Source organism: Stenella coeruleoalba (assembly GCF_951394435.1).
Source record: "Stenella coeruleoalba genome assembly, chromosome: X".
In the NCBI taxonomy this organism is placed as follows: domain Eukaryota; kingdom Metazoa; phylum Chordata; class Mammalia; order Artiodactyla; family Delphinidae; genus Stenella; species Stenella coeruleoalba.
Window position 1 is genome coordinate 34,030,240 of NC_137152.1, and position 12,856 is coordinate 34,043,095.

Here is a 12,856-nt window from a genome sequence, read left to right on the forward strand (position 1 = left end):
CATCCCCACACCTCCCATTCTTTGTAGCACTTGGGGCTTTCCGATAACATATATATATATATTTTTTCAAATATGGCTGAGCAGATGTTTTATTACACATCGCTTTAATGTATATGGGAGATTTAGCAGATCTGGTTAAAAAGTTTAAAGCCTTTGTAGAAATTATTAAATCTTGACGTGGGAAAAGTAACAGATTTTAATAGCCAAAGCTTTTTGCATAATTCCACAACTTGGTGGTTAACCGATTTTTAACTCTAAAATTGAAAATCAATTCATATACCCATTAGAGCTGAGAGTGTTACATTTAAAATGAGCATTTTTTTTAAAGTTTCATACAAAAGAATATATGAATTTTTGGTACATCTAAATTAACTTCACTTTTAAGAAAATCCATATTTTACACCTTTTTTTATTTTGCCCTTTATCATATTTCTTGATTGTGTCAGTTACTGCAAGTTAAAAGCAATATAAAATCAAATATGGCTAATTCCAATTTTATTTTAGGTATATAAGTTGGGTTTTCTATATTTTGAAAATATAGAAATATATATCTCTATATTTTTTTTTGTTTACTTACTCCTGGTCCTACACAGCTAACATGTAAGCTCCCTCAGGGCAAGGATTTGTTTTGTTTACCTCTGTATTTGTAAGTTTATTTGTAACTTAATTGTGGACAAAGAAAGTAGTCTTCAGTTGTGGAATTTTGGTGGAAGCTGGTGGTGTACGTGTTGAGATGGGGGTGGGGGTCTCCTGGTTTCTTGATATCAGATGAGGCAGGCACTTGTTATCTGTAAGACTAGATTACTTGTGACTAAAATATTTCACTTTTGCCCCTAAGAACAATACCAAATCAAAGTCCGCCCAATTGTACTCTAAAAGGGACAGGCTCACATAGGGACAAAGACCCATTCGTTCAGTCATTCAGGCAAAAAACATTTACCTAAAGCCTGCTATGCACAAGGTCCTCATCCAAGTGTTGGCGGTACCTCAGAGGACAAAATAGAAACAAACTTCTGCCTTCATGGAGCTTACATTCTACCAGGAGAAGGCATACGAAAAACGAATACATATATATTATGTTAAGCATGTGTCAGTGCATTGAAAAAACAATAAGGCAGGGAAGGGATAAATTAGGGATAGAGAATATTAGGTGGGGTGGAACAGGCTACTCCTTAAGGTGGGGTTATCAGGGAAGGTGCCTCTGAGGAGGGGATACCTGAGACCCGAGAAAGAGCATTCCAAATGGAAGAAATAGCAAGTATGTTTTGATTATCTATTGATGCATAAAGAAATAGTCCATGTCTTAAAACATTAGCCTATTATTATCTCTTATAGTTCTATGGCTTGACTGGGCTCAGCTGGGCAGTTCTTGCTTGAGGGTCCTAGTGTGGCTGTATCAGAGACAGGCTGGAGCTGAAGTCATTTGAAGGCTTGACTGTGCTGGACGTCCAAGACAATTTCATTGCCAAGTCTAGTGCCTTGATAGGTAAGGCTGGAAGGCCGGATTCAGCTGGGACAGGAGACCAGAGTAAGCATATGTAGCTTCTCCAGTATGGTGGTCTCAGGGTATTTGGACTTCATACATGATGTAACTCAAAGCTCCAAGAGTGCCTATTCCAAGAGAGAAGTGGATTTGCCAGTTTCTTAAGGCCTGGGCCCCAACACTGGAACGGCATCACTTCCATCATATTCTACTGGTCAAATCAGCTACAGAGCCCTCCCAATAGGAGGGGGCATAGAACCCCCCTCTCCCTTCCCATAGGAGGGGTGTCAAAGAACATCTAGCCATCTTTTTTTTTAACTTTTAAAAAATTGAAGTATAGTTAATTTACAACGTTGTGTTAGTTTCAGGTGTATAGCAAAGTGATATATATATATATATATATATATATATATATATATATTCTTTTTCAGATTCTTTTCCATTATAGGTTATTACAAGATATTGAGTAGAGTTCCCTGTGCTATACAGTAGGACATTGTTGTTTATCTATTTTATATATAGTAGTGTGTATGTTAATCCCAACCTCCTAATTTATCTCTCCCCCCACATTTCCCCTTTGGTAACCATAAATTTGTTTTTGAAGTCTGTGAGTCTGTTTCTGTTTTGTAAGTAAGTTCAATTGTATCGTTGTTTTAGATTCTGTATGTGGCCATTTTTAATGTTTCAAAGTGAAAAAGCCCTGGAATAGGAATAAACTTGACACACTAGAAGCCAGAGTGCCTGGACTAGAGTGGGCTGGGTCAGGAGGTTGGAAGGGGCTATCACCTAGGTACTTGTAGGCCATAATAAAAATTTAGTTTCATTCGTTCTTCTAGTTTATTTTTTATTGCTTTTTTTTTCTCCCAGGGGTCTACAGTCAAGAAACCAGCCTGGATATATAGACAAGATGTCAAGAATGATCTGGGAGAGGGCTTCCCTGGTGGCGCAGTGATTGAGAGTCCACCTGCCGATGCAGGGGACACGGGTTCGTGCCGCGGTCCGGGAAGATCCCACATGCCGCGGAGCGGCTGGGCCCGTGAGCCATGGCCGCTGAGCCTGCGCGTCCAGAGCCTGTGCTCCGCAACGGGAGAGGCCACGACAGTGAGAAGCCCGCGTACCACACACACAAAAAAAGGAATGATCTGGGAGAAATGCCTAGAAGTAACAATGGAGAAATATGAGGTCCCTAAAATAGCAGCAGCACAACTACACTGGCCTTAGAAAGAGAGGTAGCAGCTCAAAATAACATGTTGTTTTTAGATAGACTCTCATCCTTTCTAATCCAAAGGATCAATGTCATTAGGTATCATAATGACCCCCTTCAACTGCCAAAACATCTACTCTACATAGCTCACCCTTAAATATATTGTTTTATCTTCTCTTTTCTGCCTAAGCATGAAGTTGTACTTAAAGCAATGCTTTTTCTAGCTATATTATGTTTACAGTTTGCAGTGGGAAAATGAAATGAATGTGAGATACGTGTATGGCTGTCTACTCTCACATTTATCTGATATAACAGAGTTCCAGCAGTCTTACCAGAATGAGCAGCTTTAATACTTTTAAAAATTCCTGGATTAAGAATGAAATGAGATAGTTCAATATCTCTCAATAGTCCTTTATTTAACCAAATGGGAAAGTTCATGTCGGTGGCCTCCGTGGGCTCCTAATGCCACTAGGAGATCAGGTGGGTCTCAGGAGGTCAAATGGGGATTAAAAAAAATTAGCAATGAGGCATAAGACAGAAGCAAGGTAGTATTAGGGGGCAAGAACCTGAGCAGAAAGAAGAGGGTTGAGTCCACAGTTCAATTCTCAGCACCCTTACCCTTTTCCTTGTTTTTCTTGAGACTTCCCCCCACTCTTAGGTACGATTTCTGTGTCAGTCAGCAGCTCAGCTGAGGAACCAAGTACACAAACTCTGGAGTGAGGTGGATCAGAGTTGGAGTCCTCACTCCATCACTTACCAACTGAGGGATCTTGAGCAAATCACCCAAATACCTTGTGTTTCAGTGCCCTCATTTGTAAATAAGAGGTAATAACGGTCATCAAGCTTTTCTGAGGATTGAGATAATGCATATCAGATGCTTACACGGGTGCTTTGCACATATTTCAATCTCAAACGGTGTTGGCTATTGTTGTTGCTATTAAATTCAATTTTGAACTGAGTTTCCAGGAACCACAATGCACATGTGTGTTTGGTTCACTGTGAGAGCCTGAACTATAGGTGATTATGAATTGTGATTTTTTTTTCTTGGTTTGCACATGACTAGATGCTGTCTGTAGCAGCTGCCCTTAACATTTGCCAATTTAAAAAAGAGGAAACAGTAAATGTCAGAAGTAAAAGGCTCCAGGTCACTTTGCAGTCCTTTTGCTGCACGGAGCATGTGCGCTAAAAGATGAAATGAATAAATAAACATCTTCCACTGAACTATAGCCTTATCTTCTCTACAACTCATTGCTTGTGGGAATCTTCCTTAACTATATTTTAAGCCAATAATCTTTTATAACACTTTGGGCCAGTTCTGTGGTTTCTCCAGTGTCAGTCATAATCAGGGACAATTTAAAAACTTTATTAAAATAAAATTAAGGTAATGCCATCATACAAAAAGTATTTATGCTCTCCACGAAGTTAGTCCGTTACATTTATTTAGCAATGTCCTTCAAGGTTTTGAGAAGTGTCCAAAGCACTCTCTGGCAGTATCTCTGACCACCTCGACCTCGTTTAATTCCAACTTGCTCGCTGCCTTATGCATGAAAATCTCAGGGACATGGCATTTTCCTGGGCACCTAGGAGAGTTGTTTTTTTTTTTTTTTGCAGTACGCGGCCTCTCACTGTTGTGGCCTCTCCCGTTGCGGAGCACAGGCTCCGGATGCGCAGGCTCAGAGGCCATGGTTCACGGGCCTAGCCGCTCCGTGGCATGTGGGATCTTCCCGGACCGGGGCACGAACCTGTGTCCCCTGCATCGGCAGGCGGACTCTCAACCATTGCGCCACCAGGGAAGCCCCCTAGGAGAGTTTTTAAAAAGGGATTCTAAGCTGGTTTGCCCTTAAGAAGCAACAGGCACATAAGGAATTTCACTCTTTGTTTACTTCCAAGTTCTTTGTGATGCCATATATTTGGAGTTGCTAGAATAAGTAAAATTAATCTATGCCATAATGTAGGGTTTATGTTATAAGATCTAGACATATGTTTTAGACAGGTTGTTAAAAAACTGAAGATGGATTAGAAACATTTGCAAAAATCCATAGCATTTGCTAACTTTCTATGCCTCTGCTGTCCCATACAGTAGCCACTAGCCATATGTGGCTATAAAGTGCTTAGTATGGGGCGAGTCCAAATTAAGATGTACTATGAGTATAAAATACATAACAAATTTCAAAAGCTTAATACAAAACAAGAATGTAAAATATCTTAGTAAATAATGTTTTATATTGACTACAAGTTCAGATAATAATATTTTGGATATCCTGGATTAAATAAAATATATTCTTAAAATTAATTTCACCTCTTTCTTTTTACTTTTCAATATGGTTACTAGAAAACTTTAAATGGCATACGTGGTACATCTTATACTTCTACCGGAGAGTGCTGCTTTAAGCTATTTTAATGAGTAGTCCAGATTTCACGTATTTGTCAAAAGGGGGAAAATGAATGTATTTTGACTCTGTGAACTTAGGTTATTTAGGCATTAGTAAACTCTGACATGCCCACTGTCTCCTGACAGCTCTACACCATCAGCACTTAGTAACCCAAAGGAAAGCCCCTTAGTAACCCAAAGGAAAGGGTCTCAATTGGGCCAAATAATAACCATGGTCCCACATGCCAGGATCTGAAGAATGGAGCGGAAGGAAACTTAGAAGGTAACACAACTGAAAAAGGGGATTTTAATTTCTCTTTTTTATTAGCTGTTTACTCCGTCTGGGCATGTGAGTCTCGATGCATCCAAACGCTGACGTCCTAGCCTATTAGTAATATGGGAAATAAATAAAGAAGAGAAGACTGGATTTTAAAATGAGAGAAGTTATATTTCAGAGTGTAAGGAGCCCACGAAAATATTTTCAGGATGAGTTTACTGGCCTGGTTCTCTTTTGAAAAGAATTTGTAAAGCTTTATCCTATCTGGTGTCTCACCATTTAAATTTTTACTTGGTAGTAAGGCTCCTCAGAGCCTATTAGAAAAGTTTGTTTTCGAAAGGAAAGGAAACAAGCTCTATCAAAACATCCTTAGTATCTTCAGTGTGTCACAGCAGGCTTCTTGGTGAAAATAATGTTAGTGTCTCTGTTCTCTTTCTCTTTAAAATCTTAAAGCACTCAGCAGGACAGGTACAAATGTCCATCTTTTGCAAATGGAGAAATCAAGGTAAAAAGCATAAATAACATGGCCAAGGTCACAAAAAAAGTCAATGATGAAGTGTGTGTGTGCGTGTGTGTGTGTCTGTAGCAGACACTGCGAAAATTCTGTGGCCCAGTAATACCAGGATAAGAGTCTTTGAGGGTTTGCATTCAAACAGCTGCTTTGGGATCTAGACTGTCTACACTCAAAGGGTCAAAGCTCAGTCACTAAGCCTGGCTGGAAGCAGTTTGGTTATTGTCAATAGATATGTCACCCAGGAGACTGCTGCCTAGGCAGGTGAGAATCACAGATATCTGCTGGAAACACTGGGCCTAACCTCTTCTCATAGACCATAAACTATCAAAAGTAGAGTCTGTGCGTAGAAAACAAACTTATCGTTACCTAAGGGGAAAGGAGTGGAGAGGGATAAATTAGGAGTTTGGGATTAGCAGATACACATTAATATATACAAAATAGATAATCAACAAGGTCCTACTGTATAGCACAGGAAACTATATTCAATATCTTGTTATAAACTATAATGGAAAAGAATATGAAAAAACGTAGAGACATTTTTCTAATTGCATTTTTTAAAATAAAAATGAGAGGAGCTCTTCATAAAAAGTTCAAGCAGTACTCAAAAATACAATGAAGAAGGCAACAAATTACCTCAAATCGTACCATTCAGGTTAAAAAAAATAGGGCTTCCCTGGTGGCGCAGTGGTTGAGAGTCCGCCTGCCGATGCAGGGGACACGGGTTCGTGCCCCGGTCCGGGAGGATCCCACGTGCTACGGAGCAGCTGGGCCCGTGAGCCATGGCCGCTGGGCCTGCGCATCCGGAGGCTGTGCTCCGCAACGGGAGAGGCCACAACAGTGAGAGGCCCGCGTACCACAAAAAAAAAAAAAAAAAAAAAAAAGCTATAACATTACATCCCAGACTTCTGTGTAAGCATCTACAATATAGAAAGATTGCTGGATGGCTGGATGGATAGATGGATGGTTGATATGGATGGACAAGCGAATGAATGGATGACTGAGAGAAACAGGAAGGAAACAAAAAGGGAAGAAAGGAAGGAGGAAAGAAAGGGCAAAGAAAGAAATACGAGTATCTGAGAATCAAATCATATTTGTTGCTTTCATTGACATAAATGTACTTAAATTTAATGGAAGAAACATAAACTGAAGGAACTGAAGGAAGAGCTAAACTTCAAATAAATGTTGCATAACCCAAGAGAAAGAGCCCTGTAGCATAAAGTCAAAAGATCATAAAAATCATTAAGAGATCTGAGCCTTTGTTTTTTTATTAGCTACAAGTATCATTTTGGTATATACTGATTTCGTGCTATGAAGGAAGATTTCAGTAGCCCTCACCTTTCTTATACCTCTTCCCTTCTCACCTTCTCCACATTCTGATTTTATAGATTATATATATTTTTTTACCATATAAAGGCTTTTTAAAAAAAAGGTCTGTAGTACATTCTTTACTAGAGTCGTAATTCTTCCAATTCTTTGTTTAAATCTTTATTTAAACGTATTTAATGTTTAGTGCCAATTTCATCCAAGCTGATCCATTATCCCTGAGTTCTTTATTTGGAATCATCATTTGATGATACCTTGAAGTGGAGTGATGCTAGGACAGAATTTTAAATTGTGTGCCATTAGCTTAGTGGGCAGGATGCAGGTGCCCAGAAAAGAAATGGCACAGGATTGAAAGGTAGAGAAAGTGGTAAAGCACTGCAAAACTGTCGCCTGGATGATTGGGAAAGGCAGACCAAGTACTTACCAACCTTGAAGCTCTAAGAGAAACTGTTGGAGTTGTTAGTGATTTGGTTGTTTTTTTTTGCGGTGCGCGGGCCTCTCACTGTTGTGGCCTCTCCCATTGCGGAGCACAGGCTCCGGACGTGCAGGCTCAGCGGCCATGGCTCACGGGCCCAGCCGCTCCGCGGCATGTGGCATCTTCCCGGACCGGGGCACGAACCCGCGTCCCCTGCTTTGGCAGGTGGACTCTCAACCACTGCGCCACCAGGGAAGCCCCGCTGTATGCTTTTATGTGCTTTTTTTTTTTTCTGTATTTTCCACTGGCTTTCAGAGTTCTCACCAAACTGAGGGGCTCTGCCATATGGCGCCTGTTCCATGAGGTTGTTTGCACAATAGCAGTTGTAGCAACAAGCAGTAGGCAATATATTTGAGAGATGGCTCCTCTTTCATAGGCCTCTTCAAGCCCTGAGGTTGACCACATACAACACAAAAGGGACTTTGACAGTGAGCTTGGCTTCTGCTCGTTGGGAAGTAAGACCAGAGCATTTTTCTTTTTTTCTCAGTTTCTCCCCACAGCTGAAGTTTGGAAATGATGATCAGTGTGAAGTCGGGCTCTTAAATTTAAGTCACGCTACATCTTTACGTTCACCAAACTCCTAACAGTTAAGCTTTTGGGCCTAAGGCAGTTTCATGCATACTTTAACTAGACACTAGTTCCAAATTTCAGACTTATAAAAGCTTCTGAGACAGAGGAACTCTATCTGCCAATAGCCTAAATTGTACCAAACTTCAGAATTTTCTCCAACTCCTTCCAAGTAAGAACCCAAAAGAACAAAAAACAAGCAACAACAAAACGACCACACATGTGAACATGCAAACACACACACACTCTCTCTCTCTCTCTCTCACACACACACGATGAAGGAGGAGGAGGAACAAATTAAAATATAGCAAGATCCCTTAAGAGGTTTATATTTTTTATCTTTTTAATTATGAGATAGTCCCTAAAACGGAACATTTTTCACAAGTCACTTTCAAGGCATGTAAACAGCTGCCTTCTAAACTATCCTAGCAGAAATTAGCATGACGATTTGTGAAACAGATTAAAAACTTCCGTAGATGTTTTCACGATAATTGTTAAGCACGAAGGACTGCATCACTGATTTGAGAAGTGCAGAAAACACCTTCTAACTTATATAGATTTGAGCTGAAGCGATCACTTTTCCCACTGATAATTAAATCCCAATATAGCTCAGTATCACATCTTTGAATCACAAACAAGGTTTTGGAAAACCACATTTTAGCAACATAAGACAGATCCACTGTAGTACTAAAAATGAATGCCACTCAGTAGATAGAAACATTTCTGGCAGATCAGAGGCAGACAGCAAAACGCCCTGCACATCACAGCACACCAGGGGTTGATGCATGCTTGTTATGGGCCCAGCAGGAGCACATCCCATCTGTCAACAGACCATTTCTTCCAGAACTATCAGAGAACTGGTGACACTGGGAGTCCTCCTTTCTTGGGAAACACACCCTTCCTTTGGATAGCTATCCTATCATGGGCTGCTGTAGCACCGCCCTGCCCCCTTTTGTGAGTAGCTCCATTTCACCAGTTTCAATTCCAACCATCATATCCAAATTCCCTAGCTTAATGTTATTAAGGTTGCATGTAAAACACTGTCTTCTTTTAACGACCATGTAAGAAATCGAAAAAAACAGAGTCTTTGAGCAGGCTGATTTGAATTGCAGGATCTGACAATATGAGAAGTAACACACTTGATACTCTTGATATGCTCAGGCTTTGGGTTGAGAAATACATGCAGGTCCGCTGAAGAAACAAGGCAGAAATATACTAGATATTTGCATGAACCACTTGGGAACAGTATTTGCACTTGGGAACAGTAGTTATTGAAATAGGTAATAGAGAGTAATGGCCAAAGTACTGCCTACCATGACAGAGAAGACAACTTTTTGAACTACGTTCTTCGGCATGTAGTAGCAGATCAGCTATCAGAGTTCTGCTCAATAATCCCAGAAATGGATGGAGTCATCTGAGATGCTTTTTACAGGTTCAAAATAATAAAAATGACATATGAGCAAAGACATGGAGGTGATGATGGTGGAGAACAAATATTTAGTTTGGGGAGGACTTCTTAGCTCTAAGGTCTTTATTATTATTTATTATCGTGTAGCGCTTCACTGGATACAGCCACAAGGAGGTCAAATTAGCACCCTTATCAAGACTGAAAAAAACCTTTGTTTCATAAATTCATTAGTGTTTCAATCGTGTCAGGATGAGAATTAATTAGAGAGTAAGTAAGTATATCAAACACGTACAGCAGAAGTCAGAAAATAGCAATATAGGAACATGAAAATCTAGGTACCAGAAGAATATTTTAGAGTGATTTCCTCTAGATAGGATTATTGGAGGGGTTTTTTAATTGTTTTTCTCTACCACATTTTCTTATTATATTTTTACAGTAAACATGCTTTCCTTTTGTAATAATTCAAAAGCAATAACATTTATTTTGAATTTCATACAAAGCAATGTCGGCATATATATTTATTCTGTATCAAGTCAGAGATACTGCTTAATTATATTTTCTTAGCTGCACGTGGGTTATACGAAATAGCTTAAGAAAGCAGCATTATTCGGTCATCACTCTGAAAAATTCAAGTATTACATCGTTTCCACAGTTGATAACTCTGAGCCATCTCTTTCAAACAAGGAACATAATGTCGGCCATAAGATTTCCAGATAAGCAAAGCGTCCTGAACTTAGCTCCTGACTGCCAAGAAACCCTGCCCACACACACACAGAAAAGTGAATATAATTTCTAGTCATCTCCTTTGTCAGGAGAAACCTAAAAGAGATCGTAGTGTTCTGGGAATTCAGTCTCTGCAAGTCTTAAAGGTTAGGACAAGAAAGACAGAAGAAATCAGTCAAGATGAGCTACATATAAAAGCAAGGAACGCAATGAAGAATGCTTACTAAGTGCTGCTGATGGATGTTCAACAAATCACTCTATCGCCATGCTACTTTTTCATTTCTAATTCATGTGTCTCTTTTTCCACTAGACAAATAGGGAAGCAAGGTGAAAAGGCTCATAAAACAAAATCTGAACATCAACATTTATGTATAAATGTTACCCGCATTATACCAAATCAGATAGATGTTTATTTCCTGTTTTATTAAACGACTGACAATGTACAGTCTATTATTTGTCCTTCTTGATATTATCACCCACAAATAATATCCAGGTGTCAACACTGTTATGTATATCAAAACTGACTGTTGCGAGTTCTTCTGTCTCCTAAGGGGATGATTTCTTCTGGTGAGGAACTTGGCTCTATACTGCTCGCTTCCACTTACGGAAGCAAGTGAGGGAGAGAGAGGAAAGACTGAAATTCAAAACCTCTGCCAGTCCTTCCGTGGGACTTCAGAGTGGGGTCCAGGGTAGGTGAGTCTTTGCCTGTCAGAGAACATCAGTGACATTGTGGACCAAGAAAATGATGCTGGGAAAACAAGGATCAGGGAGATGCCAGAAGAGTCTAAAGGCAGAAACATGGTGGGAGACTGGAATCCACAGAGAAATGTGGCCAGTGAGAAATCCCCAGGGGCACACTGTTTGAAGAGCTTATTAGAATTAGAACGTCCAGTATTCAATTCTAAGTTGTCTATGTTTTTGCAATTGAACCCCTTACCCACACTGTTCAAAACTTCAGTCAATTTTGCTGTACACAAATGCTTGGGGTGGTCCGAAGAAAATCAAGAGAAAGAGATGAATTTGAACCCAGGTTGACATAGAACAAAGGAAAGAAGAGAGTCACTGGCCATGAATGTGAATGAGCATAAGTATCATGGAAGCAAGAACCATGAGCTACAAATGATCATGGGAATTGAAACCCAGTAAACTCACAGGAATTTGGGAGAGATCAATGGAGCTTCCCCATGAAAGATGGAATTTGAGACTTGACTTACTTTTATGTAAATCTCTAAGAGAGTGAGTTTAGCCTATATACAGGACATGATGACCAAATTTCAAAATATTACATTAGACATGTTGCAAATACTCTATAATGTGAAGTCTAGGGCAGCATTAGTAAAACTATACACAGGTTTTTGTATCACATGAAAGAGCCCGTTATTTTAATAGAGGTATTTAATAAATCAATCACAAATGTTTTTTTCTCTATTGGTTTTGTTAAACTTTTCACCAAATGGGCAATACCACTTCATCAATAACCTTCCCAAATAGGTTTAGAATTCTCCTTTGATAACAGTAAAAAAAAAAAAAATTCTCAGAATGGTTGAAATATACTTATAAAATACATACACATCATTCAAGGATGAAGGAGATTGTCTGAGGGGAGGATCTGGAATTCATATATGGAAAACACCCATAGAGAAATCTTCAAATCCTTCAAAGGCTGGTCCAGGCTTACCTTTACATGGTAAATCAGACGCTCTACTTCGTTCACTTTGTAGGTCTCCAATCCTAGCTCCTTGGATAATCTTAAGATGCGATTCTGAGTTGGGCCAACATAAGATCCTCCAAGGTCCACATATTTAACTTTTTGGTTCTGTTTTCCCATGGAAAAAAAATAAAAATAAATATATGTAAAAATGTTATTCGTAAGATAAAAAAAAAGACAGCCCTGAAATAAGCAAATTGGCATTTCATAGGTTCTAGACACACGTTGAGGTGTATCCATAGAAAACTGGATTCTGTTAGCAACTCTACTTCAGTCATGCAACTTAACAGTTATAGAATCATTCCTTAATGTAAAGCAAAACTGATTGACCTTGAAATAGGCAAGAGACTTCTGAACCCCATCATTCTCAATACATACCACAACGTGCTTTGGGTTTTAGTGGCTTAGACTTGTAAGCTGTGAATTATGGATGAATTTCTCTTTACTTAGCATTTCAGGCTAATTTTGAGGCACCTAATGCTAGAGGAAAAGCGAGAAAGGAAATGACCACTTCTTTTCCTTTTTTTTTTCATTGAAGTATAGTTGATTTACAATGTTTCAGGTGTGTAGCAAAGTGATTCAGTTATATATATATATGTATATATATATGTATATATGTGTATATATACATATATATATATATTCTTTTCCAGATTCTTTTCCATTATAGGTTATTACAAAATGTTTAATATAGTTCCCTGTGCTATACAGTAGGTCCTTGTTGGTTATCTATGTTATATATGGTAGTGTGTATCTGTTAATCCCAAACTCCTAATTTATCCCTCCCCCCTCTATCTCCTTTG

At 39.1% G+C, this 12,856-nt stretch overlaps 1 protein-coding gene across 2 annotated transcripts in view; it reads right to left on the reverse strand.

Moving 5' to 3' along the window:
- Positions 1–12,856, reverse strand: part of MAOB (monoamine oxidase B) — a 111,364-nt gene that overhangs the window by 53,168 nt on the left and 45,340 nt on the right. For both annotated transcript variants that reach the window (XM_079909894.1, XM_079909893.1), the window contains one exon: positions 12,024–12,161. In XM_079909894.1, coding sequence (XP_079766020.1) covers positions 12,024–12,161 — 138 coding nt within the window. The remainder of the gene's footprint in view (positions 1–12,023; positions 12,162–12,856) is intronic.